General features: G+C 34.5%; 1 protein-coding gene across 1 annotated transcript in view; it reads left to right on the forward strand.

The window, feature by feature from the left end:
• The first annotated feature begins 666 nt into the window (after positions 1-666).
• LOC118180628 (A disintegrin and metalloproteinase with thrombospondin motifs adt-1-like) overlaps positions 667-13,105 on the forward strand; it is a 152,437-nt gene continuing 139,998 nt past the window's right edge. The window contains exon 1 of the mRNA XM_085821226.1: positions 667-1,248. Within this exon, the coding sequence (XP_085677352.1) occupies positions 1,174-1,248 (75 nt within the window). The 5' untranslated portion in view covers positions 667-1,173. The remainder of the gene's footprint in view (positions 1,249-13,105) is intronic.

The following is a 13,105-nucleotide window of genomic DNA, read 5'->3' on the forward strand; positions in this document are numbered from 1 at the left end:
TAAAGAACAGGAACTTACGTTTGACTACCCTTGCCACAGAAATTATGCTAATATAAACGGCGCAACGCGCACGCATCATATATACTTTAAAAGTAGGTGATTATTTTATACTGGTAGCTGATTACATAATTGAAGACTAGTACCTTGCAATTTATCATAACTTAAAATATTCGTATTTTTCCATAAAAATTATATTTTAGGACCTTTCTACTGGGTTACCTCTCACCCAATCACGGTGTCTTCAGAGCACACGTGACAAGTGATCACACCCCTATCCTCACTTCCTTGCCTGTTTCCCAGGACACATCACCAACATTCATCTACTTGAAGTATTATAATGGCGTATTAAATTTAGGACGGAAAGACTACAAAAAACTTCAGGTGTTTCAAAATAAAGTTCTTATAATTATCACAGGTGCCCCGTATTTTATCAGAAACAGAAGCCTACACTCGGATTTAAAAATATATCCAATCAAAGATTTCACTATACGGGTTAATGGAAGATTTTATGAGCGAAATGTAAGAAATAACCCAGCAAATTTCGCAAAAATCTTGGAGTAAGGTATTCTAGAGGAACCGAAGATAGATTTTTTTAAGCCTTAGCTCATTTGCATTGCACTGAACAATCAGGATGACTAATGAGAAAGCAGAATTGCATAGCGCTTTTACCACTCAGTTTGATATTGTGTCTTTGCAATGAATTCTGGGAGAACAGCAGCATCGACAACGACCAGTCTCCAGACCGCGGTCTTCAATTTGTAGAAGCAAAGCGCTACAGTGTGTTTTTTTCTCCCGGTGGTCAGGTACTTTTCTCTTTTGGAGAATATTCTTTACGGTTGTATTACAAGTCAGGCGCTAATGGGACTCTTTCAATAACTGGCAAGAGTAGGGATCACTGTCACTTGCTGCAGGCCAGTATACCGACCAAGCATCAATTTAAGATGCTAGAACACAGCTTGCAGTATAACAAGCTAGTGACGGCTTATTGGCGGAACTAGGATTTGGTAGCTTCTAATGAAGCTTCCACGACGCCGGTGTCCAAGAGACTGAAATTGCTTTTCACTCGGTTGCCCTTATTTCCATCGCCAAGTGTGCAATGCTTCTGTGCAAGGAGGGAGCTGCTCATCGTTAATAAAAGAATTCAACTGTTTAGTGTCGTTATTTGCAGTCAACATGGAATTATCCCTACAGAAGAGTGATGACCCGGATGTGATTGGTAGCGTGGTAAGCTACGAAGCAAGAAAGTGGGTAAGTAGCTAACTCTTTATTTCCTTTGCAAGTAGATAAGTTAGTTCCTTTGCAAGTTTATTTCCTTTGCATTAGACTGAAATTAGTTGTAACTTGAGGAAAATTTTTTTTTAAAGTCGCTTGCTTAGACTGTTTGATTGCTGAAAGAAAACGACAGATTGGAATGAGAAACATTTTGCTATGGTTTTTCATCCTAATAGCAGTTGCTATGGTTCTATGATTTTTGATTCCAGAAGCATTCAATAGCATTTGTTTTCTGGGTAAAATCCTAGTATACGGTGCAGCCTTGGCGCAGTTTTAAAAATTATCGCCAACACCAAAAATTACCAAAAGAACATCTATGTATATATAGTGATAGTACACTATACACATAGTATATACTATGTATAACTATATATATTCTTTGAATACACGTTTACTACTAATCGTATATGTCCCGTTTTTACTACTCATCATAAAAGTCGCCAAAAGTAGCCAAATCCCGTGTGCACCGGATACTAGGATTAAACCTGTTTTCTGCATTATTCTATTTCATTCCAATAGAATTGCAGACCACCAGCGGCCGAGCGGTAAAGTTTCTGAACACTGGTAGTTCGGTCTGAGGTTAGAATCCCGCGAACTGGCTGGCTGCATGGGCATTTTGGTGGTTTCCCCAATGTCTAACGTGTATTATGCTTATGCTTATGCTTATGCCGAATTATGCTTATGCTAGAACTTTTATGGAACAAAAGTGCTTAATCATGACGAAGATTAGGTGCGAAATTGTTTCTAAGTGCTTATTAGCTAAAATTACGATCGGAATTTTCCGGAAAGTAGTAGAACAAACGTGCACAGAAATTTGTTTTTACAGGGCAAATTTATATATGAAACATGTAAATAATTTTTCTCATAAATTAGAAAAATTTGCACGAAAATGCAGGAAAATTGTGTGAATCTTTGAAGTCGGTAAAAAGAACATATATGAAATTACCAGATCGCTAAAAAGTATGTACACTATGCAAGCTTTTATATGTTCATCTTGCGTATACCCTTTCCATGGATGAACATTTGCACGTATAAAATATGCAAGAAATTATATTAATTTTTCTTTCTTTCTAAATTATCCATTATAAAAGTCACCACAAAATAATCTGTGATTCGACCTGTGTACTTCTCAGATTATTGCTAAAGTCCTAGCCAGTAACCTTTATCGCCTTACTAAAATGTCGCCAAGCTACCTGTTACTATATTCCAAAGATTAGCCAAAATGCTTAATCATGACGAAGATTAGGTGCAAAATTGGGAGAAAGTGCAGAATCACAAACTGCTTGCCGCGTTTTTAAGAATTGCACGTACACGGTATCCATGTACACGTCGACCTATTTTCACTTAAAAAAAAAAAAAAAACAACCCAGAATTGCACAAAAATAGCATTGTGCACACTCTTGACTTTATCTATGTACACGTCGACCTATTTTCACTTAAAAAGAAGTCACTTGTTTACTTAAAAAGAAGTTCACTTAAAAAGAAAATTGACAAAAATCCAATTCTTCTTACTCTTGTAAAAAGCGCCAAACAAATAAGTGGGCGATTCTGCACTTTAGCAGCGAAATTATTTCTAAGTGCTTATTAGGTAAAATCACGATCGGAATTTTCCGGAAAATGTCACATGACATGTCTCATGATCTCTCATTTCTCTGAGACAAAATAATCTGTGATTCGACCTGTATACTTCTCAGGTTATTGCTAAAGTCCTAGCTAGTAACCTTTATCGCCTTACCAAAATGTCGCTAAACTACCTGTTACCATATTCTTAAGATTAGCCAAATGCTGTTTCCCAGTTCGATGTTTGGCTTTTTCTACACATATTGTCGTCCATCACTCCCGAAAATCTTCGAAACTTCGATTCGCGGGAGAAAATAACTATGTTCGAAAACTCGTCTGATAAATTAACATGAGATTTTGCAAAATCCAATCTCTTTTTTAATTTTTAATCTCTATTTTTTAATTTAAAGGTTTTTTTTTTCTATCTGCCCTTCCATAATAGCTTCCTTCATGTAAAACATTCCGTATAGTCTCTACCCTTAAAGTTGTAGTAGCTTTTAGTGTATAGACTATAAAGCTGTAGTACACTAAAGAATAAAGGACTATAGACTAAAAGCTGTAGTACACTAAAAGCTGAATTTGAATTTATTTACTTGGTTGACAATTTTTTGATGCAAGTGAAGATTTTTGTAACTATTAGTTTCATGTTTGTGACCTTGCACTTTTTGTTAGTCCAAAACGGCAATATACCCTGAAGGACTATTAATTTCGTTTTGGCATTTTGCGTAGAAAACTATAAACTGCGAACCACTTTTCAAATTGTTGACACCAAATATTATCGCCCTGTATTATATTTAAAGAAATTAAACGAGGAAGAATCTGCAAGAATGTATGTATGTTTCTCGTATTGTGATAAAACGACGGTACATGGAGCCATCAAATATTGGATAACGTAACGTTTCCATCCGAATATGGGCATCCGAAAGCCCAAATTTGCAATTTTTTTATTATATATTTCATATTTTGTAAAATTTTAAGGAATTTTTGAGTGAAAAACTCAACGATTTCAAAGCGAGCCATGGCAACACTGTACAAAAAAAAAAAAAAAAAAAAAAAAAAAAAAATCTGAAATGTTTCAGATTTTAAATTACGTCCAAAGGGGCGTTTTTTTTTTTAACGTTTTGAGTGTTACCTTTATTTATTAAATATCATGTTCTTTGCACTTAAACCATAAAGTTCAGTTCAAGGGCAATATCGCAAAATAATGTTAAATTAAGCATATCTTTAGAATTTCCGATATACACAGTCTCGCGAGCTGGAGATAAAAGTATTTTTTTTTTTATATATAACGTTGCCATTTGTCGCTTTTAAAGCATTGAGTTTGTAAATCAAAAATTCGTTAAAGTTTTACAAAATATAAAATCTGTAATAAAACAAATTCCAAATTTGGGATTTCAGATGCCCATATTCGCAGTAGGATTTCGTCATTCAAAATTCGATGGCTCTATGTACCATTGTTTTATCACAATGCGAGAAATAGACAATCATTTATGCAGATTTTTCATTATTTAATTTCTTCAAAAATATAATGCAGGACTCTAACATTTTGTAGCAACAGTTTGAAAAGTGAACCGACGTTCATGAGTCAGACGCAAAATCGCAAAACGAAAACAATAGTCCTTCAGGGACAAAAAGCCCCTTTGGACTACTAAAAAAAAAAAAAAAAAAAAAAAAAAAAAACATTTTTATCTCCAGCGCACGAGACTGTATATCTGAAACTTTTAAGATACGCTCATTTTAAAACTATTTTGCGATATTGCTGTTGAACTGAATTTTATGGTTTGAATGCCTAGAACATGATATTTAATAAATTAAGGTAACACACAAAACGTTAGAAAAGCGTCCCTTTGGGCGTAATTTAAAATCTGAAACCCTTCAGTTTTTATTTTTTAGTTTATTTTAAATTTATGTATTAGTTTGTAGTAATTTATGCTTGCGTTGAATTTAGCGTCAATTTCGTTTGGCGATGTTAAGTTTTACATCGCCGTTTTTTTTTTTTTTTTTTTTTTTTTTGTTGCAATTAGTAATTGCGAAATGAAACGGCGATCTGAGGTTTGACATCGCAAATCAAAAGAGTTTTGCGCTAACGTACCCCGCTTATGAAAGATTAGCCAATAATTGTCTAACTTATATTCACATTTATACGTATACATTACATTACATTTAAATAAATACAAAATCGTTGTGTTAAGTTTAACAAAACAACTTTGCTCACAGTATCTGAAGAGAATTATTTAATCTTTCAAAAGAGGACCTAAGGAGAAAGATTTTTTTATCCGAAATTACTTTGACGTTTTATACGATTATAAATTACTAAAATACTAAGAGAGCTTTGTTTTTTTTTTACAAATTATCAATGTATTATTGTTAGATCATTTAGTAATTTTACATCGTCATTTCTGTGTTCTACTAGTTTAAAATAATTCGTATTTGATTTATTATCCCTATCATCATTTTCGTAATCGGCCTCAAAATGAATTTTCTTTAAATTTAATTCGTGTAGTTCTTCAAAGCACTCTGCATTATTTTTCTTTTCTTGGTATAGTATTGGATTGCAACAGTTTCTTTTGCGGCAATCCAAGCAAGCGATTTTTCATGTTATCTTTCTTCACAATCACTGCACAGAAAATGTTCGCTGCAAATTCTTGCATTCTTCACATTAATAGAATCCTGTCCTCAACACGTATCCATTTTTTTTTTTTTTGTTTAGTCCAAAGGGATTTGAATCCCGAAGGACTATTAGTTTCGTTTTGGCATTTTGCGTCGGACTCATAAATGTCGGTTCACTTTTCAAACTGTTGCCACAAAATGTTAGAGTCCTGCATTATATTTGAAGAAATTAAATAATGAAAAATCTGCATAAATGTATGTATATTTCTCGTATTGTGATAAAACAACGGTACATAGAGTCATCGAATTTTGAATAACGTAATCCTCCAACGAATATGAGCATGTGGAAGACCCAATTTGAAATTTGAAATTTGTTTTATGATCGATTTCCTATTTTTTAAAACTTTGACGAATTTTTGATTAACAAACTCAAGGATTTCAAAGCGAGCAATGGCAACGTTGTGCAGAAAAAAACATTTTTATCTCCAGCGCGTGAGTCTCTGTATCGGAAATTCTAAAGATATGCTCGTTTTAAAACTATTTTGCGATATTGCTGTTGCACTGGATCTTATGGTTTAAGTGCGAGGAACATGATATTTAATAAAGAAAGGTAACACACAAAATGTTAAAAAACGTCCCTTTGGACGTAATTTAAAATCTGAAATATTTCAGATTTTTTTTTTTTTTTTTTTGGCCAAAAGTAAAATGTGCTTTGGAAAACTATTTAATATAATATCACTATCTTTCTCATTTCCATGAATTCTATGACACATTACTACAACACAAAAAGACATATTACGTAAACGATACTTTACAACAGTGGTCCCAGACTTACACTGCACACTGCCCAATAGACAATTTAAAAATAGCTGACGGGCAGCAATTACTACTACAGGGTAAAAAAAAATCTGAAAGCTTTCAGATTTTACATTACGCGCAAAGGAGCATTTTTTAATGTTTTGTGTGTTACCTTTATTTATTAAATAACATATTCTTCTCACTTAAACCATAAAATTCAGTTCAACAGCAACATCGCAAAATAATTTTAAAATGAGCATATCTTTAGAATTTCCGATACACAGTCTCGCGCGCTGGAGATAAAAATGGTTTTTTTTTTTTTTCGTACACTGTAGCTTCGAAATTGTTGAGTTTCTTAATCTAAAACTCATAAATGTTTTACAAAACATGAAATAGATAATAAAACAAATTCCAAATTTAGTCTTCCAAATGCTCATATTCGGATGGAGACTTCGTTATTCAAAAATTGATGGCAAAAATTGAGGTACCGTTGTTTTATGACAGTGCGAGAAGCATACATATGGTCATGCAGATTCTTCATTATTTAATTTGTTTAAATATGATGCAGGGCGATAATATTTGGTGGGAACAATCTGAAAACTGAACCGATATTTATAGTGACGCAAAATGCCAAAACGAAATTACGAGTAATAGCTCTTCTGAGTAGATTGAATGATTTTGTTGATTGAATTTTGATAGGAAATTTGCAAAAACTTCCAAATAAAAATAAGTCAAAGAAAAATATCAAATTTATATTTTATATTTGAAACTTAGCAGAGCAGTGAATTAATGCTTTCTGCTCTTTTAGTATACTTGCCGAGTGGGCCAAAAGGAAACTTTTAGTTTTGAGCACAATCTGTCTTCTTGCACGCCGGCCAAATTGCTTGTTTTTGCGTAGAAACTGTAATTTTAATTGTAAATTTTTTAAAATTGTTTTAATTGTATTTGGTGTTTTATGTTTTCCTGTATTTCAGTTTTTAATGAACACATTTTGAGTTTTTATATATTTTTGTCTTGCCGCGAAATGAGAACTGAATTAATTCAATGATAGATATATCTGTAATGAAATAAGTTTAAATGAAATACAGGAAAAAATGCGTATAATTTAATATTCCGGTTAATCTTTAAATTATGGTAACTTGGCGATTTTTTGGCGAAAATTTGGCGACCAACCCTGCTGCAGCAACCTGCTAGTTTTGCTTTGGACGCCATTTTGTTTTCACGAAGTAAAGGCATTTTTTTTTTTTTTTAACTCAACATTTTCCCTTACAATCTGCTAGCCGAATTACTCTTATACTAGAACTTTTATGGAACAAAAATGCTTAATCATGACTTAGATTAGCTGCGAAATTGGGAGAAAGTGCAGAATCGCAAACTGCTTGCCGCGTTTTTAAGAACTGCACATACACGGTATCATCCATGTACACGTCAACCTATTTTTACTTAAAAAAACATCCCAGAATTGCACAAAAATGGCATTGCGCACACTCTTGTATTTATCCATGTACACTGATAAAATCCTAGCTAGTAACCTTTATCGCCTTACCAAAATGTCACCAAACTACCTGTTACCATATTCCAAAGATTAGTCAATATTCCAGTATACAAGGAAGTCATATTATGTATACACCAGCTTTTTTGTATTAAAAGTGCGGGTTATACTCCGGAATATACGGTATACCGCGAAGTAGATTACAATAACTGAAATAAACGTATCATAATACAAGTGGTACAAGAATGGTACACAAATAGTACCAGAGAAAGGTCTTGCTTGATTTCATTTATAGAAAAGCGTTTAAGAAATTTTTTCGTATTGTGACGCAAAGAAAAAAATACATTATGTTACTGAAAACTTCCATTTGCAAAATAACATGCTGAAGGACATACTGGATGAAGCAAAGCTCGAAAAGAATCAACGTGCTCACAGCCAAGGTTAATTAATATATTGTTCTCTTCTTCACTTCGTTATAACATAGGTGTGTTGTATCATCTCCTAATTGTCTTTGTTCATGTTAAATGTATAGCGTAGGGAAATAACTGAAGTCCTTCAGGCAGTATAGTCTAATTTCTTTGTTTGGTTCAATAGACTAATAGCAAGCTACGGAACTCTTCTACATTCGCAATAACTTCCTAATTTCGGCTAATTCTAACCCTGGAATGAATGCGCAGTTAGACAAAAAAAGTAAAGAATAATGTTTTGAAATCTTAAGGAGACGTCTTCAACAACGGTAAGAACACATACAACACAAAGTATTGCCATTTCTTCTGCTTCAAGGACACTCTGTAAATCCATGCGAAATCTATTGAGAATGTTGGCCTCGGTCCACCAGTTTTTGTCAGCGAAAGGAACCATTTCAAATGTGTATTATCATCGCTGGCTGTAAGTACATTTTAGTTTGGTTTGGTTTTGTTAGATTACGGCGAAGCACTCCAGGGCTATCTGCCTTAAGGTAGGGATGCCTTTGTGGAGGACTTTCTAAGGGAAACTGGCTCGTATACACGTTACACATGGGGAAAACCACGAAAACGCCCATGCAGCCAGCCCGTTCGCGGGATTCGAACCTCGGACCGAACTACCAGTGTTCAGCGACGTTACCGCTCGGCCGCTGGTGAGCCGTAAAAGTACGTTTTAATTAGCCAATATTTAGGAATATGTTTTGGAATAATAAACAGTGTTCAAGGATTTTAGCGCCTACACGTTGGTTCGGTTACATACCTAAAGGAAGAACTTGACGAAGTCCGTCTTATAGTAACATAAATCCACGTTCTAACAAACCACTAAGTAATATATATATTCACATAGTAAAAATACAAAAGGAAAAAAAAAAAAAATGTCGGAAAGTTTTCAGAATTTATATTACTCTAAAAAGGCTTTTTTTTTTAAAAACGTTTTGTGTGTGTTACCTTTTTACTTCCTTGTACGAAGTAAAAAGGAAGTATTGTAATCGCGAAAAGTTTCAGGCAGCATATTTCAACGAAAATATACATTTTGACCGCTATCGAATGCAATTTAACGATGTTTTTCCATGTTAAATTGCATTCGATACGCAAGGAGAGAATAAAAGACTCTTTTCCACCAAAAAAAATTATAAAACTGCTTTAAAATGAATTCTGAAGAGAAATTTTCGTAGTGTCTGTACGAACGTATGTACGTACGTACGTATCTCGCATAACTCAAAAACGAGTAGCCTCAGAACGTTGAAATTTTGTATATAGGACTGCTATAACATGTAGATGTGCACCTCGTATTTTGGTTGCAGTCGGGCGCACCAAACGTATATAAATATATTTATATATATATCCACTCTGTTACCCGACTCAGTGATCTCAGTTTCTTTACTCTTGTATATTTGTAAATTGTACATTTTTTGCTTTAAAAATGATTGATTTATGTTGTTCTTATCTTCCAGTTAAGGTTTTGATGTCCTTAGTAAATCTATATGCAATATTTTTAGAATTATCAACAATTTTAAAGTTGTTTAAGTGCCGCTAAGCCTGATATTTTTTTTTGATGGCGGCCATTGCTTGTTTACATTTGAAACAGCAGACTAGTGGATTTGTTGCCAATCTAGAGAAACTTAGCTTCGCAACAACAAAGATAACGCCTTCTTTTATTATTGCGAATTAAATCATGCTTAATCCTTTCTGGAATTTTTTCGAGGAAATATGTGTTTAAGATGTACTTCGTAATATTTAATACATACATTATGAGTTTTTATGTATTTTTGGCTTGTCGCGAAGTCAGAACTGAATTAATTGAATGAGAAATGCTCAAACGTTTCTTTTTTGCTTTGTTTGCTTAATTTCTTTCATACATCGTTCTAGCTTTATTATAGTATTTGAATAGAACATGTTGCAACGATTAGATAATTCTTTAAATGACATCAATTTTGTGCATTATGAATTATAATATGAACGAAATATAATACTGTTTAGTGAATCTAGCGCCAGAGAGTCGCTATGGTATTGTAAACAAATAGCGTGAATTTTAAAGAATGCGTGAATTTTATTCTATTGTGGTTTATGTGTTGTCGGCGAAGTAGATTTAATTCAATCCAATAAGTTTAAATGAAATGCAAGAGAAAATGCGTATAATTTAATATTCCGTATTTATTCCGTATAATATTCCGTATTTATTCTGTTGTGGTTTATGTGTTGTCGGCGAAGTAGATTTAATTCAATCCAATAAGTTTAAATGCAATGCAAGAAAAAATGCGTATAATTTAATATTCCGTACAAGGAAGTCATGTGGTGTACACATCAGATTTTTTAATTAAATATCACGTTTTTAATACTTAAACCATAAAATTCAATTCATCGGCAATATCACAAAATTATTTAAAAAGAGCATATCTTTAGAATTTTTGATACACAGTCTCGCACGCTGGATATATATATGTTTATATTTTTCCGTACTGTGTTGCCATGGCTCGCTTTGAAATCGTTGAGATTCTTAAATCAAAAATTCTTCAATGCTTTACAAAATATGAAATAGATAAGAAAACAAATTCCAAATTCGGGTGGAGACGTACGTTATTCAAAATTGGATGTCTTTAGGTGCCGTTGTTTTATCACAATGTGAGAAAGAACGTACATTTATGCAGTTTTTTCATTATTTAATTTCTTTAAATATAATACAGGTCTGTATATTTGGTGGCAACAATTTGAAAAGTTAAACGCCGTTTATAGTAAAAGGCCACAATATTCTCCTCTGTGCTAACGTCCTTTGGCTTTTATAAGATATATATATATATTTTTTTTAAAGAAAAAAAGATTTGTGTCTAATCTTTCGAAATACATTTGTTGAATGCTAAATTTCCTTAAATTTTAATTCGCGTCTTTCTCTCCATTCTAGTTCGTAGATGCGGAATATATTGTTACGAATTTGGTATTTAAAAAGCTAATGTTAGTTCAATTATAAATTAAATGGTTTTATTTCTCGCGCAGTGCAGCGCGTGACGAATATTAAAAGAAAACTAAGCCGGAAAATTGAAAATACAAGAGCGCGTGCATTAAATAAATAAATATCTCTTTTTGATTTCGAGAAAGTGCTGGAAAATTCTAGCGCGTGATTTTAAAATCTTATAAAAGGAGGAAAACATCTCAGTTTGTAGTAGTTGCTTAGTTTGTTGTTGTTTAGAAAACTACTGTTGTTGATTGTAGCGAATTCGCGGATTAGCGTTCTTTAGCTGTTTTGAATTACGTTCTATTGGACATTTGAGTAGTTAAAAGAAAACTACTGTGAGATATTGTAATACTGCATGATAATTTGAGAAAATTTAAGCATTTCTGTTGTGATAATAATAAATTTTTGTTCATTTTTCATCGGACTTGTGCATTCATTTCATAACGAACCCGTACGCACGCAACAATTTTTGGTGTCAGAAGTGGGATTTGAATGCCAATAACAAGAGCGATGGAAGAACAATTGAGACAGCTCATTAGTGCTTTTGCTGCATTCCAAGAAAAGATGGAAGCTGGCCAAGCATCATTTAAGGAAGAAATGAAATTGGGCCAGGAATCCGTTAAGGAAGAAATGAAATTGGGCCAGGAATCCGTTAAGGACGAAATGAAAGCCGTTCAAGCTGGTCAAGAAGAAATGAAAAGAGAAATTACTTGCATAATAGAAAATAAATTTGAAGCTATGGAAGGCAGAATTGACGCAGTTCAAAATAAAGTTGGACATATTGAAGAAAGAGTTTCTTCGGTGAAAGAAGAAATAGAAGAAAGAGTTTCTTCTGTAAAAGAACAAATTGATGAGAGAGTTTCTGCAGTTGCCAAAGAAATGGATACTTTAAAGAAATTCGTAGCGTCGGCAGGAAGCAGGAGTGATGATTTTAAATTCTTACCAATGCCTGCTCGTCCACCTCTGAAGCTATCCACATATGATGGGAAGACCTCCTGGCAGGTGTATAAGACACAATTTTCTATCGTGGCGGATGCGAATGGATGGGATTCCCAAGCTAAGGCCTGTCATCTCGCCGCTTCTCTAAGAGCCGACGCAGCGGATATCCTTCAGACTCTTCCCGAAAACAAAAGGTTAGATTTCAAAGCTCTGTCCGGCGCCTTGGAGTTGCGCTTTGGGGAGAAGTGTTTAAAACACTACAGCAGGCTCCAATTAAAATCTCGTCAACAGAAGCCTACCGAAACACTTCAGGAGCTCGCCGCGGATGTTGAAAGGCTGTCCCATCTCGCCTTTTCGGAATGCCCGACAGAAACAAGGGAAATCCTGTCCTTGCAATACTTTATCGACGGCATCCGAGATACTGAAATACAGAAAGCTCTACGAATGGCGGATGTAAAAGATTTAAAAAGTGCTCTAGTGTACGCCATGAAATTTGAGGCAGCCCAGCAAGCCACTCGTCGAGACCGCCACCCAGTCAGAGCTGCTCAAGTCCAGGAGCCAGGGGATCAAGCTCAAGTCCAGGAGCTCAAGCTCAAGTCCAGGAGCCAGGAAGTCACCGCTCGACTTGACGATTTAACTAGACAACTGAACGCCTTGAGACGGAATATTGGTGAGAAGAAACCGACCGTTAAGTGCTGGAACTGCGGTGCTGAAGGACACATACGACGAAACTGCAAAACACCCCAGGGTACTGATGTTAAGACCGCTTCTAACAAGCAGCAGGGAAACTAATTAGTGGCCATCTCGCGGGGCGGAGGTTGCCAGATAATGAAAAGCCCCCGTTTAAAGCGCTTCAGATTTCTGCAGTGAGAGGCGGCAGTAATGGAATTTTCATAATAGGACATATTAATGGAGTTCCGTGCAATATGACTATAGATACAGGAGCCAACGTCACCATCATCCGAAAAGATTTGGCTCAACAACTAGGAAACAAACTTATCTGGACGCCGCCCTGCGTTA

The sequence above is a fragment of the Stegodyphus dumicola genome, chromosome 7, assembly GCF_044657685.1.
Source record: "Stegodyphus dumicola isolate Sdum_Otavi_A_Nest chromosome 7, ASM4465768v1".
Taxonomy (NCBI): domain Eukaryota; kingdom Metazoa; phylum Arthropoda; class Arachnida; order Araneae; family Eresidae; genus Stegodyphus; species Stegodyphus dumicola.